Here is a 26,489-nt window from a genome sequence, read left to right as displayed (position 1 = left end):
ATGTTTTATTGTGAAACAAACAAGAAATAAGACAAAAAAACAGAACACTTGAGGGTGCATAACTATTCAACCCCCCAAAGTCAATACTTTGTAGTGCCACCTTTTGCAGTAATTACAGCTGCAAGTCTCTTGGGGTATATCTCTATAAGCTTGGCACATCTAGCCACTGGGATTTTGCCCATTCTTCAACGCAATACTGCTCCAGCTCCTTCAAGTTGGATGGGTTCCACTGGAGTACAGCAATCTTTAAGTCATTCCACAGATTCTCAATTGGATTGAGGTCTGGGCTTTGACTAGGCCATTCCTGTTATGCGGAGTGACACAGGGGAACCCAAGAGCAGACTCAGATGAGGAAACAGGGATGAATTAATCAAAATATTTATTGTTACACAGGGAGATATGGAGTGCAGATCCGGGGAAGCTCGGATGAGTTGCCGAATAAAAAACAGATGTGGAGACTTATTTTGAAGTTAGCTGAGTAGAACAGGGTAAACAGGTCCTGAGAGGAATCCAAGGTAGTGGTGGTGAGTAAAATCCAGAGCAAGGTAGTTGGGTGGTGAGACGTGGAACAGGAGACAGGAGCCAGAGACAGAGCAGTAATGAGCAGAGATTACGATCTGGCAGATTGGAAGTGGTAGGACTGAGTATTTGTAGAGGTCTTGATTATGGAACGAGTTGCAGCTGGTATGAATCTGCTCTGACTCCAGCACACCTGTCTCCAACCACACAATCACACAGAGAGGGAGAGGGAGAGAGAGAGTGTACGGGGGAGTAACTGCAGGTCAAGAAGACACCAGATGAACACCAGAGGGCGTAGCAGGAGCAGATGTGACAATTCCAAGACATTTAAATGTTTCCCCTTAAACCACTCGAGTGTTGCTTTAGCAGTATGCTTCGAGTCATTGTCCTACTGGAAGGTGAACCTCCGTCCCAGTCTCAAATCTCTGGAAGAGTGAAACAGGTTTCCCTCAAGAATTTCCCTGTATTTACTGTAGCTCCCTCCATCATTCCTTCAATTCTGACCCGTTTCCCAGTCCCTGCCGATGAAAAACATCCCAACAACATGATGCTGCCACCACCATGCTTCACTGTGGGGATGGTGTTCTCGGGGTGATGAGAGGTGTTGGGTTTGCGCCAGACATAGCATTTTCCTTGATGGCCAAAAAGCTCAATTTTAGTCTCATCTGACCAGTGTAACTTCTTCCATATGTTTGGGGAGTTTCCCACATGCCTTTTGGCGAACACCAAACATGTTTGCTTTTATTTTTTCTTTAAGCAATGGCTTTTTCTGGCCACTCTTCCATAAAGCCCAGCTCTGTGGTGTACAGCTTAAAGTGGTCCTATGGACAGATACTCCAATCTCCGCTGTGGAGCTTTGCAGCTCCTTCAGGGTTATATTTGGTCTCTTTGTTGCCTCTGATTAATGCCCTCCCTGCCTGGTCCATGAGTTTTGGTGGGCGGCTCTCTCTTGGCAGGTTTGTTGTGGTGTCAAATTCTTTCTATTTTTTAATAATGGATTTAATGGTGCTCCGTGGGATGTTCAAAGTTTTGGATATTTTATTTTAACCGAACCCTGATCTGTACTTCTCCACAACTTTGTCCCTGATCTGTTTGGAGAGCTCCTTGGTCTTCATAGTGCCACTTGCTTGATGGTGCCCCTTGCTTAGGGGTGTTGCAGACTCTTTGGCCATTCAGAACAGGTGTATACATACTGAGATTATGTGACAGATCAGGTGACACTTAGATTGCACACAGGTGGACTTTATTTAACTAATAATGTGACTTCTGAAGGTAATTGGTTGCACCCGATCTTATTTAGGGGCTTCATAGCAAAGGGGGTGAATACATTAGCACGCACCACTTTTCTGATTTTAATTTTTTTTACATTTTTTACATTTCACTTCACCAATTTGGACTATTTTGTGTATGTCCATTACATTAAATCCAAATAAAAATCCATTTAAATTACAGGTTGTAATGCAACAAAATAGGAAAAACGCCAAGGGGGATGTATACTTTTGCAAGGCCCTGTACACACAGGTGCAGAAGGAAACTTTGCTAACTGTTTACTTATGTTTACTGTTTTCTTTGTCAAGGTCCTCTGACTATATACTATGTTTCTCAACATCCGCTTTCTTTCTTCCCTCCATCTCTCCATCCTTCCTTCCTTCCCCATCCCTCCGTCCCTCCATCCCCCTCATATGGTCAGCTGGGAGCGTCCAGGTGGAGAATCTGGCTGTGGTCGACGAATCAGTCCCCGCAGGAACAGAGCTCACACCGGACGAGAATAAAATATTCTGTAACTTTGAGTCACAAAAGGTAATTTGAAAAGTGCAATAACATATTTCACTACTGCAAAAGCGACAGTGTAAAACATTGGAGGGCAAATAAGCAATAAATATGGGTGTCTAAACATAGGTGTATAGATGTGGATGTATAAATATGGGTGAATACTGTAAATATTGGTGTATAACTATGGGTGTATAAATATGGATGTATAAATATGGGTGTATACTGTAAATATGGGTGTATAAATATGGGTGTATAGATATGTATGTATAAATATGGGTGTATACTGTAAATATGGGTGTATAAATATGGGTGTATAGATATGGATGTATAAATATGGGTGTATACTGTAAATATGGGTGTATAAATATGGGTGTATAGATATGGATGTATAAATATGGGTGTATACTGTAAATATGGGTGTATAAATATGGGTGTATAGATATGGATGTATAAATATGGGTGTATACTGTAAATATGGGTGGATAAATATGGGTGTATAAAAGTTTGCTATTCCCCCTCATCGTCGCCCTTATAGCCCCCCTGCCCCCGATCAGTGTGCAGTGAAAGCTGTCTCCCAGGCACCCATGTAGCCCGCCCCTACCCCGATCAGTGTGCAGTGAGAGCTGTCTCCCAGGCACCCATGTAGCCCGCCCCCGATCAGTGTGCAGTGAAAGCTGTCTCACAGACACCCATGTAGCCCTCCCCTGCCCCCGATCAGTGTGCAGTGAGAGCTGTCTCCCAGGCACCCATGTAGCCCGCCCCCGATCAGTGTGCAGTGAAAGCTGTCTCACAGACACCCATGTAGCCCCCCCCCTGCCCCCGATCAGTGTGCAGTGAGAGCTGTCTCCCAGGCACCCATGTAGCCCGCCCTGCCTCCGATCAGTGTCCAGTGAGAGCTGTCTCACAGACACCCATGTAGCCAGGAGGAAGCGGGAGCCTGTCTGCTGCTTCGAATGCATCCTCTGTGCTGAGGGAGAGGTCAGCAACACCCCAGGTCAGTGAACTGAATATCATTTAAAGAATTTCAGGGTAGCTTTGGGGCTGTGGAAAAGGTTTTCCAAATGATCTTTGTCTCTGTCTTTCTGTCAAACTTGGCCGAGTGCTTCTGATCTTGTTGCTAGGAGCCCTCATCTGTACAGTGGTCCTCGGAATCTTCACCCGCTAACGGAACACACCTGTTGTCAAGGCATATAACTCTAAGCTGAGCTTCCTGCTTCTGCTGTCACTCAAACTCTACTACTTGTGCTCGCTGTTCGTTGGTCGGCCCCGGCTATGGACGTGTCAGCTGAGGCACGCAGCGTTTGGTATCAACTTTGTTCTCTGTGTCTCCTGTATAATGGTGAAGACCATGGTGGCGCTGGCTGTGTTTAGGACCACTAACCCTGGGACGAGTTCAGCTTGGCAGCAGAGAAGAACAGTCCTGGTTCTCACAGCCTGGCTGGTCTTAGCCTCTCCAACTCCACACAAAAACACACTCTACCATAATGATAAGATTGTATTTGAGTTTGTGGTGGGGACAATAGCAGGGTTAGGAGCATTGCTAGGCTACATCGGCCTGCTGGCCTCCCTCTGTCTCCTCTTAGCCTTCCTGGCCAGGAAACTCCCTGACAACTTCAACGAGGCCAAGTTCATCACCTTCAGCATGCTGATCATCTGTGCCATGTGGATGTCCTTCGTCCCTGCCTACGTCAGCTCTCCTGGGAAGTACGCAGGCGCTGTGGAAATATTTGCCATCTTAACTTACAGCTTTGGCCTCCTGGTGACGCTGTTCGGCCTAAAGTGTTACATCATCCTGCTGAGGCCAGAGAGGAACACCAAGAAGGCTCTGATGGGCCGGGCCACAACTAATACATAGGGAGAATCTTCTTTCAATTCCTTTTTTCTTCGAGTCCTCTCTCCTCGCCTTCTTCTCAAAACCCATTGGATGAGGTCATTGGGCCGGGGCATCTGACCCTCTCATCCAATGGATTTAACCTGTTATGGCTAGGGGGCAGTATTTTCACGGCTGGATAAAAAACGTACCCGATTTAATCTGGTTACTACTCCTGCCCAGTAACTAGAATATGCATATAATTATTGGCTTTGGATAGAAAACACTCCAAAGTTTCTAAAACTGTTTGAATTGTGTCTGTGAGTATAACAGAACTCAAATGGCAGGTCAAAACCTGAGAGATTCCTTTACAGGAAGTGGCCTGTCTGACCATTTCTTGAACTTCTTTGCCATCTCTATCTTTTACAAAGGATCTCTGCTCTAACGTGACACTTCCTACGTCTTCCATGGGCGCTCAGAGCCCGGGAAAAACCTGAATGTCGTCATCCCAGCCCCAGGCTGAAACACATTATCGCCTTTCTCAAGTGGCCGATCAAGGGACTGTGGGCTTAGGCGCGTGCCCTGGCCGCCCCCGTCTTTGTGATTTTTCCTCTGTTTGGCGAAAAGGAGATTCCCGGTCGGAATATTATCGCTTTTTTACGAGATAAATTGTATAAAAATTGATTTTAAACAGCGGTTGACATGCTTCGAAGTACGGTAATGGAATATTTAGAATTTCTTTGTCACGAATTGCGCCATGTGCGCGACCCTGATTTACCATTTCGGATAGTTTCTGGAACGCAGGAACAAAACGCCGCTATTCGGATATAACGATGGATTATTTGGGACCAAACCAACATTTGTTATTGAAGTAGCAGTCCTGGGAGTGCATTCTGACGAAGACAACAAAGGTAATAACATTTTTGTTATAGTAAATCTGATTTTGGTGAAGGCTAAACTTGCTGGGTGTCTAAATAGCTAGCCCGTGATGGCTGGGCTATGTACTTAGAATATTGCAAAATGTGCTTTCACCAAAAAGCTATTTTAAAATCGGACATATCGAGTGCATAGAGGAGTTCTGTATCTATAATTCTTAAAATAATTGTTATGCTTTTTGTGAACGTTTATCGTGAGTAATTTAGTAAATTGTTAGTAAATTCCCCGGAAGTTTGCGGGGGTTATGCTAGTTCTGAACGTCACATGCTAATGTAAAAAGCTGTTTTTTGATATAAATATGAACTTGATTGATCAAAACATGCATGTATTGTATAACATAATGTCCTAGGTGTGTCATCTGATGAAGATCATCAAAGGTTAGTGCTGCATTTAGCTGTCTTCTGGGTTTTTGTGACATTATATGCTAGCTTGAAAAATGGGTGTCTGATTATTTCTGGCTTGGTACTCTGCTGACATAATCTAATGTTTTGCTTTCGCTGTAAAGCCTTTTTGAAATCGGACAGTGTGGTTAGATAAAGGAGAGTCTTGTCTTTAAAATGCTGTGAAATAGTCATATGTTTGAAAAATTGAAGTTTTTGTATTTTTGAGGAATTTGTAATTCGATCCACGCCTATCATTGGATATTGGAGCAGGTGTTCCGCTAGCGGAACGTCTAGATGTAAGAGGTTAAGAAGGCGAGTGAGGAGAGTAATCAAGGAAATTAAATTGAGATTCTCCCATAGGCTTAATACCATACCAATAGTCTACAGTGGAATCCTCTCCTTGTCTCCTTTAGCTGACAAGGTAAAAATATGTCGTTCTGCCCCTGAACAAGGCAGTTAACCCACTGTTCCTAGGCCGTCATTGTAAATAAGAATTTGTTCTTAACTGACTTGCCAAGTTAAATAAAGGTAAAATAAAAACAATTAAAATAAAAGTTCCTCTCTCCACTGATCTGAAATATGAACTCTAGGTGGAGGTATTATGCCTGCTAGGTATTTGCTTGTCACTCTTTCAACACAAATAAAGGATAGTAGACAAGTATAGTAACAGAGTATGATGGTCTCAAATTGTTTTAAGTAGTTATTTTTCCTTCTCCAACATTCTATTTCTTTCACGCCAAGATAGTTTCCACTTCTGTTAGAAAAGGAAAGAAGAACCTTTTATGTTTAGAGTTTGATGACTAGAAAGATATTTATTCATTTTGTCAGTACCCTAGTGATGTGTAGTGATCTACTATTGATTAGAATGATGTTCTGTGATGAAATATCAATCAGATTAATACATGATTAAGTTATTTGGGCTGTTAAGTAGGCTTTTGATTTCATCTGCATATGCGTGTGGCTTTAATCTTCATTATCCCTGATGAGTGGATCCCTGATGAGTAGATTTCTGCATTCATTTTTTTTTATCAATCAATTAATTAAAGAATAAAAGAGCATAACATTCCTGTTCCATCTAAAGGCTTCTGCTCCCATATTCATTCATCCATGAATTAATTATTCATCAAAGCCAATTTTTTATTTAAGAAAACATTCTGACTTCAAAGGAGCTGCTTGAATGTGTTTTTATTGAACCTTAGCAAATGACAAAGATTTATGTAATTAAAAACAGTCTCATACGGGAAAAGAATTACACGCTTCATAAAATATGAAAGGAATTAACATTTTTATTAACGTACGTAATTTAAAAGACTTGGAGTGTGTGTTTTCAGAACTGGCTTTCAGGTGAGAAATGGATGTCATTAAAGTCAATCGATGATGGTAAAGGAGAGTCATGTAGTGATTCAAATGAAGACGTACTAAGTGTTGACTCACTGTTGACTCATTAGAAACAGACACTACCAGCAGGGTAGGAAAGTTTGTGTCCATCAACTTGTTTTGGTATTGTCTGAAAAGTTGGTGCTTGTGGGTTTTATACAATGTCTTTATTTGTTCTGTTTAACCATACAAGTGATTAACTAAACACATTGAAGACAATATTATATTATAAACTGGGTGGTTCGAGCCCTGAATGATGATTGGCTGAAAGCCGTGGTATGTCAGACCATATACCATGGGTATGACAAAACATTTATTTTTACTTCTCTAATTACGTTGGTAACCAGTTTATAATAGCAATAAGGCACCTCGGGGGTTTGTGTCATATGGCTAATATACAAAGGCTAACGGCTGTGTCCTAGCACTCCATCTTGTGTTGTGCTTAAGAACAGCCTTTAGCCGTGGTATATTGGCCATATACCACACCCTCTCGGGCCTTATTGCTTAATTATATAATGTTGTCATGATGTTGGCCTGTGGGTAAGGTTTATGACCACCCATAAATACCTTTCTCCCTTTCCTCACTCTTGACTCTACAGAAGGACTCTTGAATAGAATTTGAGAGTCTGGGAACATCAAAAGGTGGGGGGAAAGGAACCATATTTCGGTAATCCAACCAGTTGAAAATAAGCGTTGGTACTCAATGAATATGATGCCAGATCAGTTGGCGTCTGAGACATTATGACTGATGACAGGACGACATAAACTGTATCTTGGAAAGTCTACACATTCTAGTTATCAGATTCACATGGAATTGTTGTGCAATTTAAATGTTTAAATATAAAACTATTTGTGAAAAGATGAAATGTAATTTCAGCTTCCAAATGAGAGAATTGGGTTTTCATAAGGTTAAAGCTCTGCTCACTCAGTGGCCCCGCCCATGTGAAGAGACATTGGTTATAAACTATGAAACACGCCCGTCTCTCCCCTCCGATATAAAGCCCTTGACGAAAATGTAACTTTCTGTTCCGAGGACGATAGGACGACGGTCCATACGTTAAAAAGGACTAACATGTCAACTACAGAACTAAGCCAACCTCAGCGTGAGCTTTGGTTGCGAATGGTATGAACTTTGAACTCTTATTCACTAAAGAAGTGAGACATCCTAGCCGTTGAGTTAGCAACAGCAGCTGTAAACGTGGGCTAGGAAAGGACGGACAACGTATTCAGTCTACCACACAACGACGATACTACAACGTATCCAATTTATCACCAGAGACACTATTCAAAGGACAAGGAAGATCTATCTCTGTTGGGCAACACGGCCTTCCATCTACAACCAACCTATTGAAGCGCAGCTCAGAGTAAATATTTATTGCATTTTCCTTTTCCAAATGGGCGTTTATTTAGAATGCATAAGATTCTATATTTACGATAGCATAGCTTCTCCCTTTGTTCTTCAGTCCTCCCGCGCTTTCATTCAAGCCCAACCTTCTCTTTGTGTAACCAGCCGACATACAGGTTCCGTCCCCCAGGGACGTTTACTTGTAGGACATAATTAGTCATCAATGTATGATCCATTCTGTGTTTATATATAATTCTGTGCGATTATTTAGGTATTTAGTAAATAAATAATTAAACCAAAGTTTGTATTGCTGATTCAACTTGTTAGCCAGGGTTCGTGAAGATAACCAAGAATTTACAACTTTCAGATGAGACTGAAACAAGGTGAGGGTTGAATATTGACTGCTATTGATGTAAAAGATTACCAGGTCTTTAAGAGTTTATTCGGAAGATAACAGCTCTATAAACATTATTTCGTGGTGCCCCGACTTTCTAGTTAATTATTTACCTGACTAGCTTAATCAGGTAATATTAATTACGGATAAATTATTTTATAGAATAGCATGTCATATCACTTAATTCGGCATAGAGTGTCCTGGTGGTTTCTATTTGTCCATCATGTGTTTGTTGGTGGTTTCTAATTGGACATCATGTGTTTGTTGGTGGTTTCTAATTGGACATCATGTGTTTCCTGGTGGTTTCTAATTGGACATCATGTGTTTCTTGGTGGTTTCTATTTGGACATCATGTGTTTGTTGGTGGTTTCTAATTGGACATCATGTGTTTCTTGGTGGTTTCTAATTGGACATCATGTGTTTCCTGGTGGTTTCTAATTGGACATCATGTGTTTCTTGGTGGTTTCTAATTGGACATCATGTGTTTGTTGGTGGTTTCTAATTGGACATTGTGTGTTTGTTGGTAGTTTCTAATTGGACATCATGTGTTTCCTGGTGGTTTCTAATTGGACATCATGTGTTTGTTGGTGGTTTCTAATTGGACATCATGTGTTTCTTGGTGGTTTCTAATTGGACATTGTGTGTTTCTTGGTGGTTTCTAATTGGACATCGTGTGTTTCTTGGTGGTTTCTAATTGGACATCATGTGTTTGTTGGTGGTTTCTAATTGGACATCATGTGTTTCCTGGTGGTTTCTAATTGGACATCGTGTGTTTCTTGGTGGTTTCTAATTGGACATCATGTGTTTGTTGGTGGTTTCTAATTGGACATCATGTGTTTCCTGGTGGTTTCTATTTGTCCATCATGTGTTTCTTGGTGTTTCTCTCTGGTCTCAGGAGGATGATGAAACACTTTGGAGCAAACAGACAGAACAGCAGCCCAAAGCTGGAAGCTAAGATGGCGAATATCTCCACAGCGTCTGCGTACTTCCCAGGAGAGCTGACGTAGGCAGGGACGAAGGAGATCCACACGGCACAGAAGATCAGCATGCTGAAGGTGATGAACTTGGCCTCGTTGAAAGTGTCAGGGAGTTTCCTGGCCAGGAAGGCTAAGAGGAGACAGAGGGAGGCCAGAAGGCCGATGTAGCCCAGCACCAGAGAGAAGCCGACCACAGAGCCCACCTCACACTCCAGGATGACCTTAGACCCCTTGAGGCCTAGGTCACGGTAAGGCAGGGGAGGACTTATCGACAGCCACACGGCACAGATGATCACCTGCGTTTACAAACACAATTACAAACTCATCTTACTCATCTTATACAGTAAAGTACTAATTCATTCAGTTAGGTGACTTGAAGTTATTTCAATATTAAAGCTCTCACCTGAACACTAGTACAGAGGAAGACACTCCCTCTCTGCTGAACGGGTCCAAACCACCTCATCAGCTGCCCAGCACCAGGCCTGGCTGAGCGGAACGCAGCCAGAACCACGATGGTCTTGACAAGGAGGCAGGAGAGACAGAGCACGAAGATGACCCCAAACGCCGCCTGGCGGATCCGACACGCCCACACCGAGGGACGCCCAATGAACACCAACGAACACAGGAAGCAGAGCTTGAGTGACAGGAGAAGCAGGAAACTCAGGTCTGAGTTGTTGGCCCGCACCTGGAATGAGAAGAATGGTTAGACATACATGATACCATAGAAGAGTTCTCCATTTTATCCCTTACCCGATTTAACTCTTTATCAAAGCTCTTACCAGAGGGGTGTGGCGGTGGTACACAAAGAGCATAAACACAGCCGCTGTTGCCACAGTGCCGCACACGGCAACAGTGGTCAGGGTGACGCCCATGGTATCGTTGAAGGAGAGGAACTCGAGCTGACGAGGGATGCAGGCAGTCCGATTGCCGTTGGACCAGAACTCCAGAGGACAGTGGTCACATTGTAGAGAGCCTGGGAGATTGAACACGTTACTATGACAATTGAAAAGCATAATTACCTATTCAGTCTAATAAGTATTAATTAAGGTATAATATTTTATTCAAGAGAGGTCAGGTCAATAACGGCACAGCTAATTAAGAATGCCCTTTCATTGTCTTAAATTATATTCTACCCCAACTTCACAGTTCACTGACCTGTGGTGTTGCTGACCTCTCCCTCAGTACAGGGGATACAGTCGAAGCAGCAGACAGGCTCCCCCTTCTTCCTGGCTACACGGGTGCCTGGGGGACATCTGTCACTGCACACTGACACAGGTACCTGTCCATGCCATGAAATGAATTTCAATTGAACAAAACCTTTCAGTTCATGTTTCAAAAATTGTCTTTCTTACCATATTAGATCCTGCGTTCCACTGGATGGCTGATTGGTCGATGAGGATATTGGACCCCTCTACTCGGCCAATCGTGACAAGTTTGAGCAACCCCTGGGGCGTGGCCTGCCAGTTCACAAGGTCGTAGACAGCAGGGACGTCCGCGCCCCGGAAATAAAACGGCTCCCCAAGTGGAGTGGTGAAGTTAACCTGGTTCAGGTGCTGCAACAGCTTGGAGGAGAGGAGACACAAACATGACCATCACACTGTTATTATGATGTAATAACTCAAAACCAGGGTTGGGTAGGTTACTTTCTAAATGTAATCTGTTACAGTTACATGTCCAAAATTGTAATCGGTAATGTAACTTGTGGATTACCCAAACTCAGTAACGTAATCTGAGTTACTTTCCCCTTAAGAGGCATTTGAAGAAGACAAAAATGTATGTTACCAATTGAATGACATCTATTGCAGGTTAAATTAATGTTAAAGTTTACATAGCTGGCCATATATGGATGTTACATTTTACTAAATGGGTTGGTAATGTTGGCTTCTTCTAACCTATCGTTTTCTACTACATATAATAATACGATTACATTATATCTTTACATTAAAAACCAAAGTCAAAAACTCTTGAATGGGTAGGTGTATCAAAACTTTGGACTGTTACTGTATATATATATATATATATATACATACATACAGTATTGAAGTGTTAAAAAAAAAAGTATATTTCATATTTGACATTCTTCAAAGTAGCCACTCTTTGCTTTGATGACAGCTTTGCACACTCTTGTCCTTCTCTCAACCAGCTTCATGAGGTAGTCATCTGGAATGCATTTTAATTAACAGGTGTGCCTTGTTATAAATTAATTTGTGGAATTCTTTCCTTCTTAATGCGTTTGAGCCATTCAGTTGTGTTGTGACAAGGTAGAGGTGGTATACAGAAGATAGACCTATTTGGTAAAAAAACAAGTCCATATTATGGCAAGAGCAGGTCAAATAAGCAAAGAGAAACGACAGTCCATCATTACTTTAAGACATGAAAGTCAGTCACAAAAACCATCAGGCGCTATGATGAAACTGGCTCTCATGCAGACCCACCGTTGTGTCTTTGTGAGACGCAGAGTAGGTGAGCGGATGATCTCCGTATGTGTGGTTCCCACCGTGAAGCATGGAGGAGGAGGTGTGGTGGTGTGGGGGTGCTTTGCTGGTGACTGTCTGTGATGTATTTACAATTCAAGGCACACTTAACCAGCATTGCTACCACAGCATTCTGCAGCGATACACCATCCCATCTGGTTTGCGCTTAGTGGGACTATCATTTGTTTTTCAGCAGGACAATGACCCAACACACCTCCAGGCTGTGTAAGGGCTATTTGACCAAGAAGGATAGTTATGGAGTGCTGCATCAGATGACCTGGCTTCCCCAATCACCCAACCTCAACCCAATTGAGATGGGTTGGGATGAGTTGTACTGCAGAAGTTAAGGAAAATCAGCCAACAAGTCCTTAGCTTATGTGGGAACTCCATCAAGACTGTTGGAAAAGCATTCCAGGTGAAGCTAGTTGAGAGAATGCCAAGAGTGTGCAAAGCTTCCATCAAGGCAAAGGGTGGCTACGTTGAAGAATCTCAAATATGAAATATATTTTAAAAAATTTAGCACTTTTTTGGTTACTACATGATTCCATATGTGTCATTTCATAGTTTTGATGTCTTCAATATCATTCTACAATCTGGAAAATAGTAAAAATAAAGAAAAACCATTGAATGAGAAGGTGTGTCCAAACTTTTGACTGGTACTGTATATATATATAGGTTATAGGTTATCACTCCAACCCTCTTCCTGGAGATCTACTGTCCTGTAGGTTATCACTCCAACCCTCTTCCTGGAGATCTACTGTCCTGTAGGTTATCACTCCAACCCTCTTCCTGGAGATCTACTGTCCAGTAGGTTATCACTCCAACCCTCTTCCTGGAGATCTACTGTCCTGTAGGTTATCACTCCAACCCTCTTCCTGGAGATCTACTGTCTGTAGGTTATCACTCCAACCCTCTTCCTGGAGATCTACTGTCCAGTAGGTTATCACTCCAACCCTCTTCCTGGAGATCTACTGTCCAGTAGGTTATCACTCCAACCCTCTTCCTGGAGATCTACTGTCCCGTAGGTTATCACTCCAACCCTCTTCCTGGAGATCTAATGTCCTGTAGGTTTTCAGTCCAACCCTAATTTAGAGTATCTGAATCAGCTAGTTAAGGTCTTGTTGATAAGCTAATTAATATAATCAGGTGTGTTAAATTAGGGTTGGACTGAAAACCCACAGGATGGTAGATCTCCAGGAACTGGGTTGGGCAGCCCTGAACTACAGATTGCCGCTTGAAGTCTATCAAAAGTGTATGAGTTTGAGTTTTTGTCCAATAGGTGTCATGGAATCCCCCAGTACTCCTGCTCATTCCATGCACCAGTTCCGGGGGTCTACGTCACCAGCCTCTAGGTGTCACTGAACTGGAGTCCTTACGTTCCCATTCCCCCATGATTTGTAATTGTAAATATGTGCCCTCTGTTCACCATTGTCTTTTCAGTTATTGTTCCCTTGTCCGTTGGTGTTGTGAGTACCTGTGCTTTGTTGTTGCGGCTTTTGTGCTGCGTGTATTGTGTACTCATTATTACGGGTCTCGTCCGATGTATTGTTGTGCACTTGTTATTACGGGTCTCGTCCCGTGTATTTATTAGAGGTTTAACTTTGCTCTTTTGTTTGGGTTACATCCCTGTGTTTTTGTATACGTGTTTGTTTTGGGCTTCGTCCCCGTGCCTTTCATGGCATGTTGTATTTTTACTTGGAGTATTAAAACCCCCTTTTACGAATTCCTGCGCCTGTCTCCAATCCTTTATACAATGTTACATTAGGCCTATGAATTTATTTAATTTATCTGCATGAATTAGATTGAGGAATAAAACCACACTTTTAATCCATAGGCTGTGATCCGCAATATGTAGCTGTTGCAAGAGTGCATTTTTCACAGGCTGTCCCACTGGTTTCAAACACAATGATTGATAGGCAGCTTAAACTTCTTGAATTCAATCGGGTTCAAATAGACATTTAGATTTGTGAACAGCCATCCACAACAACCACAATCCGTAAGGCGCAAATAGCTAAATGAGAGAGCAGCAGTGAGATTCACATCAATGCACTATGTAGATATCAATAATAAGTGATATCCGTATCGCCGTAGACTTAATTTAAATGTGCGCCTTTTTTCCATGCTCGTTTGAACGTTATTGAGAAACCAGAGAAGTGTAAAATACTTTTTTTCCTCAAACATAATTTCTGAATTTAAAAGTAATCTTCGAAGTAATCGTCTAGTTTTTGAAAAGTCTCTGTAATCTGATTACAATATTTTTGCTGGTAAAGGACTACATTTACTGTTTTTTTGTAATCCCTTACATGTAACGAATTACATTTAATCCGTTACTCCCCAACCTTGCTCAAAACATATCCCCATAGCAACTATTAAGTGGACATGAATATTTAATTATATTAATTAACATTTGCATAAGCAATTCTACTGAACATGCAATAGATGTGTGTGTACCTCTGCTGGGCTGATGTTGTGAGGAGGGGAGCAGGTGAAGCTGGTGCCCCAGGTAGGGCTGTCTCTCTGGGGGCAGGACAGCAGGCTGTGGAGAGCATGGGCTGCAGCATACACAGCCAGGTACACATTATAGGTTACTCTCAGCTGAGAGGTATCTGTGAAAGGGCTCTGCACCACCTCCAGAGTCTCTGCCCCACTGCAGGAGGCCAGGCGTGGACGGGGGGAACTGGAGGTGGGAGGAGGAGGGTGTGGTAGTGACTCCGAGGGGGTTGGAGGAAGGGGAGAGGGGAGCAGAGACGTGTCGTGTGCATGTGCTGCTCCAGGGCTACACCCAAACTTCGTTTCCCAGAGTTCCTTCAATAGCACATCTCCGGGACGACGAGAGGGGTGGAGACTTCGAAGGTGGGCCTCAAAGCCAGGCATAGGTGCACTACGGATAGCCACACCCACTACGCCCCGAGAGACATTAAAGAGGGCGGGGTTCCGTCGCAGTTGTCCGCTGGTGCTCCATGCTTCACTGGCCAGAAACTGCCTGTCCGTCACGTTTCTCCTCCCCAGCTCCAGGAGTAACGCCCCTATGTCAGTGTACCAGAGGAAGACTAGGATCACACGTGCTGTCGAGGCCTGGACCGTGTCTGCTGCTCGCTCCACATCCCTCACCAGGTTCGCCCGGTTGATGGTCTCAAAGAACGCCAGGCACACCCCTGTCCCCCGAACCGCCGCCTCAAACACCTGGTGATCAAATACGAAGCACAGGGAGCGCGACAAATAGTCAAAATACTGATGTACAAGTTAAAAATAAAATACAACAGTATCCAGTATTAGAAATACCATCAATTTCTTTGCAATTTTGTAATATGTAAATTCTACATTTCTGTAAACAGTGACCAAGAATTAATAAAGTCAAAGTCAAAAGTCAAAGTTAATATAAAGAAACATATAACTTACTAAATAATAATAAATAAAACAACAGACAAGTGTCTTCAATAAAGAAGAGCAGCAACCAACAACAAAATGTAAAGATAAAGAAAGACCTGTATGGCCTGACGACCGTAGTCATTGTCTGCAGCGACAGCCCCGACCCAGGTCCATCCCAACAGCCAGGTGAGCCGGGCCATGGTGAGGGCCTGGTAGACATCACTGGGGATGGTCCTGAAGAAGTTAGGGAACTCCAGTCTGTCACTGAGACAGCCACAGCTGGCCTGGTAACTGATCTGAGGATAACACCATTAAATCAATCATTTCTCACTAAATACTAGACCAGCTGAATTATAATTAATTAAAGCATTATGGCAATCTTTCTAGGTATGTATTTCCTGGTTGTAGAGAGAGACTGAGAGCAGATCAACACAATAACGTTAATAACATTTTAATGAAGTACTAAATACCCTCCTAAAATTTCTCAGTAAATACTAGACAATCTGAAATATGATGAATTAAAGCAATATGGTAATGTTTCTAGCCACAGTATTTCCTGGTTGTGTAGAGAGAGAGAGAGAGAGAGAGAGAGAGAGAGAGAGAGAGAGAGAGAGAGAGAGAGACTGACCACAGGCACAGAGAGGGGCTCCAGGGTCCTGGCCAGGATGATGGCCTGAGTGGACGATGCATCACCAATGACCAGAGGAACATGGGAGTCACTTGATGGCCATGCTGGACAGGATTCACATAACATATAAACATGATTCTATAATCAGAACGACATGATAGCATACATGAGCTATTTGCTATTAATTTAGTGTAGGATCTTCACAATATTAATGGCTATTTGGTGAATACTTTTCAATACATTTGAATTTTAGGTAAAGGTTATGCTTAGGTTGAGGTTAGAATCACATTTGAGGTCAGAAAGCTCTGTAGTTTCACATCTGAGGTTCCCCCCTGACACCAGGGCCAGTGCCCCTCGCAAGCTCCAGGGGTGCTGACCACAGCTGTCCAGGACACGGTAGCCCAGCCGGACTCCCGGCAGCAGGAAGGGGTTACGGTTAATCTCGTCCACTGCAAACACCAGTGCGTGCACCCATCTCAACGGTTCCTCCTGGAAACTGAGAACAGGGATGTGAGATGAGAAGGTAAACATGAGAGATAGAAAGAGAGGGAGAGGGATAGAGAGAGAGATAGAGAGGGAGAGAGATAGAGAGAGAGATGACAGATCAAAATTCAACATGTGTATTTGAGCATGGTGTAACCTTGTAATCAGATTAATGTGATTGATCATGAGGAGAAACAACATTCAAACTTAATAAACAGCACTAAAAAAATGTATTCATGTTGAACATCAATCTTATCCGTCTAGACTGAGAATCAAGTTGACAATGGAAAAATGCCACACTCTATAACATCAAGATTATTTAAGTGTTTTGCATTTTCAAGAAATATGCCTTCCCTCATTGTACTCAGATAAAGAGAGCACCATGCTAAACATCTGAGGAGAAAACAATGATACTTTAAGCAAATAAGTTAGACAAAAAACAAAGATCATAATTAAATGTTAGTTGTTTTTGCAGACAATTTGTTAACATCAGATTTGAAATTGATTGCAAAACGATGAACATTTCATTGTTGAAGGGATTACGATTCTGTGTAAAAAAAAAGAGAAAGCAAAAGGAACATTTTCCATTCCAGTGAAACGGGAAGCAGTGGAAGGACAAAACATCTTCTGAAGAGAACAACATTCAGATCAAATCATTACATGAAAAAAAAAAGTTTTAAAAGAAAGATGATTCAAATGAAGGAAAAGTACCCCTGCTAAAATGAAATGCTGTTACAAAATAAAAAAATAAATAAAAAAAATCACTTAACATCAAAAGAATAAACAAAGATAGAATTTCACATCCTTTGAAAGAAAAGTCACAAGAAAAGGTCAAAGTGCGATTAAAAAAAAGAGGAGAGAAATAACCAAAGGAACTTACTTGACACAGGACTGCAGGTCAGGGTGTTGGCTGAAGCTCAGGTCTGGAGCAGGGGAGAGGTTATGGATAGGGAAGACAGCCCCGATCACCACATCACCTTCCTGGGATAGACCAAGGTCATCCAGACCGACTGAATGGTCCCATCGTGAACACACGGTTGCCTGAGCCATCCCTACCCCATCCCTGACCAGCCAGGGCAGTAGCAAGGGAATGGCCGGTGTCAGCCAGGTGAACCAGGGGGACATGGGGGAGCTCCTCTGGACACACAGGCAGGCAGGAAGTTGACCAGACCAGACCAAAACCACCCCCAAGGCAGTTTCTATATACTGGTAAAAACATGAAACGCTACAGCACAGTGATATTGATATCATGTACAGATGAGTTACAAGAGTGTAAGGATTGTGATCAGAAATCCTCCCTGTCTGAACATCCAGCCTGTTAACGGACTTCCTCCCTGTTAAGATGTAGGACAGATCAACCTAAGTGGTTCTCCGTCAGGTGAAGACAAGCTTGAGCTGTTTGGGCAGTCAACAAGTCTCTATCTCCCAGCATTGGGTCTGACAGCAGCCTTCCCTGATCTGGCCCAGTGGAGGGTAAGGGAGGGTATTTATAATGACCAGAGATCATAGAGAATACATGGAGTAAACAAGATGACACACTGAGAACCTAAATCACAGGCCTCCTGAGTGTTGCTGACACAGATAGATAAGTAAGGGTGACAGGGGGAATTCTTATTTTGAACAATATGTTTTTTGAGGATTTAGATAGTCACAGGTGTGCTATCTCTCATCTCCATTACTGCTCATTTCACAAGCAATTACATCCTATTATCTACCCATTATCCACACACAGCAAGATACAATAACACAGGCATTGAGGGAGGGGGGCTGTGTGTGTGTGTGTGTGTGTGTGTGTGTGTGTGTGTGTGTGTGTGTGTGTGTGTGTGTGTGTGTGTGGTGTACATACCATGGCAAGATTACTTGTATACCTCAGTAGTTGCAACCTCGTTAAACAATTAAAAGAGTGTGAGAGATACCCTGAAAGATAGTGGAATATAAAGATTGAGAGAAGAGACACACATCAAGATAGAAAATAGAGGACAAACAGACACAATTGCCGTGTAAAAAGTTTCTGAATTTTATTGCATCGGTAGGAAAATGCTCACATTAATCTTCTGAGCGACCATACAAAGAAAATAAGACGGGTTTAACACTGAAAAGAAGAATAAAATCATGCAGCCTCGTCCAGCCCAAAAGCCGTATCTACCTAGTCCACTGTGTTTCTGTTCTTGTAACCATTTCAACTGAAAGAAAAAATGTAATAACCAGACCCAACATTTTTTTTTGCTTTTTTGTTTTTTTTTGCAGTCTGTATTAAAGTAATTATAAAAATAACAGCATTTAAACTCAAAAAGTATGTGGTAGTGTTTAAAATCGTAGAAAGCGAAAAGTCAGAGCAAGCAAAGTCTATGTACTGTATTGTACTGTCTATGTACTGTATTGTACTGCATTGTACTGTATTTTACTGTCTATGTACTGCATTGTACTGTATATGAACTGTATTGTATTGTACAGTCTATGTACTGTATAGTACTGTAGTGTACTGTATTGTACTGTATTGCACAGTCTATGTACTGTAGAGTTCTGTATTGTACTGCATTGTACTGTCTATGTACTGTATTGTACTGTCTATGCACTGTCTATGTACTGTATTGTACTGTCTATGTACTGTCTACATACTCTGTTGTACTGTCTATGTACTGTATTTCAACCAATCCCACTATTACTTGTTCTGTACAAAGACAGTAGTGCACTGTGATGTCTACAGATCGATGCATAGTCATGCTGGACATGTCCACGTTTAACATGCAGAAAACAGCTGCACCGTCAACTAAATAACACCACCGTCCATTAAAAACGAATGTACAGTAGAATATTTACAAACAACACTGACATAGAGAACACTTAGAGGAGAAAGGAAGACTTGAGGAAGCTCTCTGATGAAACAGATCACGTTCCTTAAAAGTGCCCCTCACTGGGTACACACACTGGTTGAATCAACGTTGTTTCCATGTCATTTCAACTAAATGACGTTGAACCAACGTGGAAGAGACGTTGAATTGACGTCTGTGCCCAGCGGGCCTCTGATAATACCAATACACATTTAAAATGTACAAACGCCAAGACAACACTTCCCTTCAGAGTAAAACACATTTGGAACGTTTCCAATTTTTTGCTTCATTGTAGGTGGAGTTAGCTTGAACAGGAAGTAGAATTACAGGAACAGGCAGGACAGGAAACAGGTACAATCAAAGTAGGAAGTGGTTTACAGTCTGTTCCAAATTACATTTACAGAACATTCTGATCAGGACATTTTTACATTTACAGACAAAATGTCAGACCCAATCAGGTAGTTGACTTTATACCTGTATTATTGGACAGACCAACCAGGATATATATTTTAGTTTTTTCTCGGTTGTAAGCAGGAAGCTGATTTTCTGTGTTCTGGAAGTACATTATGCATCATTCTATGTAGGTGATAACCAGGAAGTGGGTTCAGAGTCTGAGCAGGAAGTAGACTTCCGGTTCTGATCTTATACAGGAGTCTGTGGGCAGCAGAGAGTCATCATGATAATGATCACCATAGTGATCTCCATATCCGTACCCTAGTGTGGCGCACGCCCCCTCAGGCAGCCCCCTGTCCTCCAGCTGGTCCAGGTAGCCCGCTATGTAGGAGCCTGTTGAGTGTCTGTTAGCTGGGGGGTTCTGACCTGCTGCTACTTTAGTACGCAGCACTACCCCTCCCACGCTGGAGGGGGCGCTCATATCCCGGGAATTCAGAGCCTCCTGCTGCCTCTCTCGAGCGCGATTGTTGATGTGACGCACACGGCTCTGGCTCCGAGAGGAAAGGCGGCGGGAGAGGAGGGGCGGGGAGTCCTCCTGGGCGTCTGGGACAAAGTTTGAGGGGGGGCAGGGGCGTGATGGGGGAACGAAGGGTTTGGGGGGTAACTGAGGTAACTGGGGCAGCTGGGGAGACTGGGGTCTGTCCCGGTCTCTGTCATCCCCCTCCAGGGTGACTAGTTTGCGGAGCTGCTCAGTGAGGGGGTCTGCAGACTGCAGCCGTTGGGACAGACCCCCCAGGCCCCTCATCCTCCTCCGCTCCTTCATACACGGGGTGATGAAGCTGCGGCTGATGATGTTGTACTTGCTGTGGAAGTTGCAGGAAATGTCCTCTGATGTCAGGTCACCCAGAGACTTGGACTTGCAGGGGCTGGGGGCTGTGGGTGGTCTGGGGATAGGTAGAGGAGGGGCAAGGGTGGGGCCCGAGAGGGGCAGCGGTGGGGGGCCAGAACAGGGTTGGAACTGGGGCTGGGCCTGGGTGTGTGATTGGGGTCGGGGTTGGGTGTGTGATTGGGGTTGGGCCTGGGGCAGAGGCTGGGTATGTGATTGGGGCTGGGGTTGCAAATGGGTGTAGGGGGATGCCGAGGCAGCAGAGAGCCTGAAGCAGTTGTAGTCTAGATGGCTATAGGCCACATCACAGTCTGAGATAGGGGAGTACAGGCCTCGGTCTCTGGGGAAGCTAACATACCTTGAACCAGACACACTAGACAGACCAGGCAGACACTCAGAGGAGGACAACTCATTCTGGAAGCAGGTTGATGCTTCACCCTGATCCTGACCTTCCCCTGTCCCACCCTGGTAGCCCCTGGTCTGTGGCTGGGTGTGCCCACCCTGGTAGCCCCTGGTCTGTGGCTGGGTGTGCCCACCCTGGTAGCCCCTGGTCTGTGGCTGGGTGGGTCCACTGTAGCTGTGCTGCTGGGTGTAGGCTCTGGTAATGTCTCTGCTGTTCTCAAAGGAGAGCTCAGCCCTGCTGTTCAGGCGGAGGCTGCTGGGGTTGGGGGGCCTTTTGAAGAGGGAGGGCTGGGTTTGAGGGGTTATTGATGGGGTGTTGCGAGGGGAGGGCTGGTGTGAGGGTTGTTTGAGAGGGGAAGGACACTGGGAGAGTTGGGGTGCGTACCGGGGAGAGGGGTTTAGTTGGGTAAACTGGCTTTGGGGAGCAGCGTATTGTTCGGTTGGGCTGGTAGCGACCCAGGTACAGTTGTGTCTCGGTAAGGTGAGGGTAACCTCCAGTGGATCCTCGTCCACGTTAATCTCCACCTCCATCAGATTACTTCCTGCTGAGTCCTGGCACAACAGCAACCGGTCAGACACTGTGCTGTTGACAGACGGACACCTGTAACCCCATGACAACCCCCATTCTCCCCCTGACCACAGCCCTGTAGGATCACTGACACCCCCATAGCCCTGTCCTGGTTCCTCCACCTCCACTACACCCCTCCGTGAGCCCACCCAGCTGCCGTTGGCCTCTGTCCCCAGGCGAGGAGGCACCTTGGCTGGGGAGGGCTCCAGGCTGGCCATAGGTGTGCTCTCCTCAGAGTCAGCCTGGATGTTGCCTATGGTCTGCTCCCTCAGGTTGTAGACAGAGACTGGAGACAAGACCTCCTCATCCAGGATGGTATAGACCTCCTCCAGCTCCGTGGTCTCAGGACTAGAGAAGAGAAGGGGGGCAGGGGGGTCTGCGTGGGAGGTCTTGGGGTGGGGTGGGAGTAGGTTCTGGTTCGTGTGGTTAGGGGTCTGGCTTGCCTTTCGAGGAGTGATAAGTCCGTTCATTGCCTTGCAGAGGGAGGTGGTGGTCTGTGGGTCTTTATATGGGGTGGTACATTCTACGGTGACCTTATAGGGTGTGCTGGAGTCCTGGGCAGTGGAATGGAACAGACAGGACATGACACTGAGGACGTGGGGGTCAGAGTTCGTTGTGAGGTCATTCTGGTCAGCGGTGAGGTCAAACTGGCCAATCAGAGCGGAGATCGAGCCGCAGCTGGTGTCGTTGCCGAGGGATACGGCATCAATGAGTCGCGAGATGGTGCTGTCCTGCTGGGAGATGGGGCTCTGCAGATCGGACCGATCCACGTTGAGTGGGGAGAGGGGGGGCACAGAGGAAGAAGAGGAGGAGGAAGGTGCCGGCGTGTTTGTTGTACTATGTAATGTTGTCTCTGGTCTGCTCTCAGTAGGGACGTGTAAACAGTTGCTCTCTGTCTTTATTGACCTGCTCAGATAACGCAACGTCCTTTGGCGAGAGGAAATGCCCTCAGCTTTGATGGGTGGGTTGACTCTGTCCTTTAATTGCTCTTTGGAGTCACCATCCACACTTCCTCCTCCTTGGCCAATGACCAGGTAGGAGGTCTCGTCTAATTGGTCAAGCTCTGTGGTCTTATCCCGTGTGTTGTTGTGATTGGTGGAAGGGGTGGACACACTGTGTTCAAGGGTGGCGGATGATTCGATGAGGAGATCCACAGAGTGGGACCTGGGCCGGTCAAAGGGGGATGTTCCTATGTAAAATAGAGAAGTTAGACAGTCAGTAAATGTTCAAACATTTTCACAGACGTACGTAGAACACCAAGCCAACCAACAACCAACCGACACATTCCGTCCAACACGAGCCAATAGCAACACAGAGACGAATGGAATGTACCACCAAATACGACTGTGAGAGGGGGTTGGAAAATGAGGCTGTGCAGGTAACAGAAGGAACATCAATTTTTGAGGGGAAACATCAATTTTTTGGGGGAAACATCAGTTTCGGAAGAGATGGTCAAATGGGATCAATTTTGGCAGTTAAAAAAAAGCTGAATTCTGATTTTGAAATAGTACTTTTACAAAGTTACATCAGTGGGATGATGTAATACTGGGATGTTTTAGGATGAGGCAACCTTAGGAGGTGTCTTGGTTTACCTGGCGGGATATCCTAGTCAGTTCTCTACTAAAGAGAAGCACCACAGAGTGAAGAAGGAACAGAAAAGGCATGTTAAAGTATTGAGGAACAATAGATTGCCTGGATTTGTCAATTGAAACAGATTTTTCTTCTTCTATGTTTTGGAAAAAAGGACAGGTTAGAAACAAGACAACGGTTTACATTTCCACAAAAGACCCATAGCACTGTTTGTTTCAATGAGAGCGCAACACAACCAATGACAACTTCAACTCTAAGCATGACGTCACATGTAGCAACCAAACCAGACAAGACTAGTTGCTCTGCTTTTACAGGTAAACCAGGATCATGTATTACTCTGAGAAATAGGTAACATGATGCTGTAAACTCATTCAAACAGAGAAAAGCACTGTTGTTTCTTCTTAGGTATCTATTTGAACATATTACTTGTTACAGAACATATTGTTTTTATTATCATGGTTGATGTAAGAGTGTGTGAGGTCTCCAGAGGAGGTCTACCCACCGATGAGTGTGTCTGCACCCAGGTCAGTGTGCTCCTGTTCGGGAGAGCAGAGGGAGAGCTGTCCCTGCAGTAGCCTCTCCAGAGGCATGGAGATGGGTCTGTGGGAGAGGGGGGCGTGAGGTGGGGGGCTCCTCTCCACCATTACCCTCTCCCTGTCCCTTTCACTGTCCTTGGACCCCTCCCTCCCAGCCCCTTCCCCGGCCCCCACTCTGTCCTTGCCGTCTGATATGGAGGCCTTGCGGTCTGATATGGAGGTGGAGGACTCTGCGAGCTTCATCTTGGTTTTCTTGCGTCGGTTGGTGGGGGCGCTGGCGGTGCGTCGGAGGAGGAGGTCACTGATGGAGCGTTTCCTGAGGGCCGAACCACAGCTGGTGTCTACTGACGACTTAGAGGACCTGTTGAACAAGCCTCTGATGCCTCGCAGCTGACGACCCTGGTGGATGGAGAGAGGGAGGGGAGAGAGAGGGAGAGAGGAAGGGGGAGACGGGGATAGGGAGACAGGGAGGGGTATAGAGGGACATGGAGAGAGATAGGGAGAGAGAGTGAGGGGAGAGAGTGATGGGAGAGAGAGGAAGTATGAAGAGATAAGGGTGAGAGAGAAATTGTGTTTAGCTTTTTGCATAAAAATATGAATTGCATGATGCGAGGGAGAAGATAAAATAATATTTGTCATGCTTTTCAAGCACAGTATTCCAACCACAATGCACACAATATAGACTGAAAACACAGTAACACACTTCACACTTCACAAACCTAAATGTTTTCAGCAAATCAACACAAATTCTTTACATTCATTCAAATGAATTCAAATGAATTGCAGAGCTGGCATTTCCCCTTCCTCCCAGGTTAATCACAGGCAGAACACATGGGGAGAATCTCAATTGCATTTCCTTGATTCCTTGCGTCATCGCTCCTCGTCTTCTTCTCAAAACCCATTGGACGAGAACGTCAGAGGCCCTTGAAGGCCCTCTGACCTTCTCATCCAATCGGTCTTGAGAAGGAGGCGAGGAGAGTGGATGCGGGGAATCAAGGTAATGCAATTGAGAATTTCCCCATGGGTAAAAATGTCACACGTCATGACATCCCCATAGATGGCACTAGAGCATCCCAGTAACCAGTCTAACAACCCTCTCATTCACTAGAGCATCCCAGTAACCAGTCTAACAACCCTCTCATTCACTAGAGCATCCCAGTAACCAGTCTAACAACCCTCTCATTCACTAGAACATCCCAGTAACCAGTCTAACAACCCTCTCATTCACTAGAGCATCCCAGTAACCAGTCTAACAACCCTCTCATTCACTAGAGCATCCCATTAACCAGTCTAACAACCCTCTCATTCACTAGAGCATCCCATTAACCAGTCTAACAACCCTCTCATTCACTAGAGCATCCCATTAACCAGTCTAACAACCCTCTCATTCACTAGAACATCCCAGTAACCAGTCTAACAACCCTCTCATTCACTAGAGCATCCCAGTAACCAGTCTAACAACCCTCTCATTCACTAGAGCATCCCATTAACCAGTCTAACAACCCTCTCATTCACTAGAACATCCCAGTAACCAGTCTAACAACCCTCTCATTCACTAGAGCATCCCATTAACCAGTCTAACAACCCTCTCATTCACTAGAGCATCCCAGTAACCAGTCTAACAACCCTCTCATTCACTAGAGCATCCCAGTAACTAGTCTAACAACCCTCTCATTCACTAGAACATCCCAGTAACCAGTCTAACAACCCTCTCATTCACTAGAGCATCCCAGTAACCAGTCTAACAACCCTCTCATTCACTAGAACATCCCAGTAACCAGTCTAACAACCCTCTCATTCACTAGAGCATCCCAGTAACCAGTCTAACAACCCTCTCATTCACTAGAGCATCCCAGTAACCAGTCTAACAACCCTCTCATTCACTAGAGCATCCCAGTAACCAGTCTAACAACCCTCTCATTCACTAGAACATCCCAGTAACCAGTCTAACAACCCTCTCATTCGTTATTTTTTATTTAACTAGGCACGTCAGTTAGGAACAAATTCTTATTTACAATGACTGCCTACCCGGACGGCGCTGGGCCAATCGTGCGCCGCCCTATGGGACTCTCAATCACAGCCAGACGTGATGCAGCCTGGATTCAAACCAGGGAGTGCAGTGATGCCTCTTGCACTGAGATGCAGTGCCTTAGACTACTGCGCCATTCGGCACATATTCCCTCTTTTGACCATTATCTGTGTTGTTAGTAACGCCATGAGCGCTGATTTTATTAACCAAATAATTACTGACAGAAAATGCTTTGAAAATCACCTAAAAAGAAAACACATTCACAAAAATACCAATCTTAGAAGTTGCATACATACAGAAATAATCTGAAACCATATACACTTCACCACACACACACATTAGAAACCATGCAGATGCCATGCAGCACACAGAATCTACCCAGGATACCTTGTTGGCTCCTAGAAAGTGCATTATGGTAAAGCTGGGGTTCAGGACTAGTGGACTCCACTGGAAAGGAAGAGTGTACCAGCTTAGCTTGGGAGAGTTGTAAGGATGACAATTAACTGTAATATATATATGTATACGTAGAAGCTGAAACTGATGTTTCCCCTTCAGACCACTACTTCTCTATAGGGTCAGAATAGCAGTAACCTGGTCCTAGATCTGATCTCAATAGCCTGGTCCCAGATCTGATCTCACCAGCCTGGTCCCAGATCTGATCTCACTAGCCTGGTCCCAGATCTGCTCTCACTAGCCTGGTCCCAGATCTGATCTCACTAGCCTGGTCCCAGAACTGATCTCACTAGCCTGGTCCCAGAACTGATCTCACTAGCCTGGTCCCAGATC

At 44.5% G+C, this 26,489-nt stretch overlaps 2 protein-coding genes across 2 annotated transcripts in view; both read right to left on the bottom strand.

Annotated features, from left to right (window-relative positions):
* Positions 1–8,870: 8,870 nt before the first annotated feature.
* olfcr1 (olfactory receptor C family, r1) lies at positions 8,871–17,518 on the bottom strand. Its single transcript, XM_045687036.2, has 10 exons — positions 17,349–17,518; positions 16,303–16,481; positions 15,986–16,089; positions 15,474–15,653; positions 14,440–15,171; positions 10,867–11,076; positions 10,670–10,793; positions 10,294–10,487; positions 9,912–10,199; positions 8,871–9,810 (listed from the first exon to the last, which is right to left on the bottom strand). The coding sequence occupies exons 1-10, from the start codon at positions 17,516–17,518 to the stop codon at positions 9,388–9,390; spliced, it is 2,604 nt and encodes an 867-aa protein (XP_045542992.2). The 3' UTR covers positions 8,871–9,387.
* Positions 17,519–18,461: 943 nt separating this feature from the next.
* plch1 (phospholipase C, eta 1) overlaps positions 18,462–26,489 on the bottom strand; it is a 154,191-nt gene continuing 146,163 nt past the window's right edge. Inside the window, exons 22-24 of the mRNA XM_082956476.1 lie at positions 26,091–26,145; positions 23,641–24,073; positions 18,462–22,737 (exon numbers count right to left, since the gene is read on the bottom strand). Of these exons, the coding sequence (XP_082812602.1) occupies positions 19,904–22,737; positions 23,641–24,073; positions 26,091–26,145 (3,322 nt within the window). The 3' untranslated portion in view covers positions 18,462–19,903. The remainder of the gene's footprint in view (positions 22,738–23,640; positions 24,074–26,090; positions 26,146–26,489) is intronic.

Source organism: Salmo salar, chromosome 09, assembly GCF_965601325.2.
Source record: "Salmo salar chromosome 09, fSalSal1, whole genome shotgun sequence".
NCBI lineage: Eukaryota > Metazoa > Chordata > Actinopteri > Salmoniformes > Salmonidae > Salmo > Salmo salar.
The sequence above is the reverse complement of the archived record's forward strand: the minus strand, read 5'-3'. Positions and strand labels throughout refer to the sequence as shown.

Bases quoted from the DNA above. Each gene is read 5' to 3' on its own strand.
- olfcr1 (XM_045687036.2), bottom strand. From the start codon at position 17,518: ATGGCTCAGGCAACCGTGTGTTCACGATGGGACCATTCAGTCGGTCTG. The intron at 15,654-15,985 runs GTCAGTCTCTCT...TGTTATCCTCAG, and splicing joins AGCCCCTCTCTGTGCCTGTG to ATCAGTTACCAGGCCAGCTG. The intron at 10,794-10,866 runs GTAAGAAAGACA...TGGCATGGACAG, and splicing joins GGAACGCAGGATCTAATATG to GTACCTGTGTCAGTGTGCAG.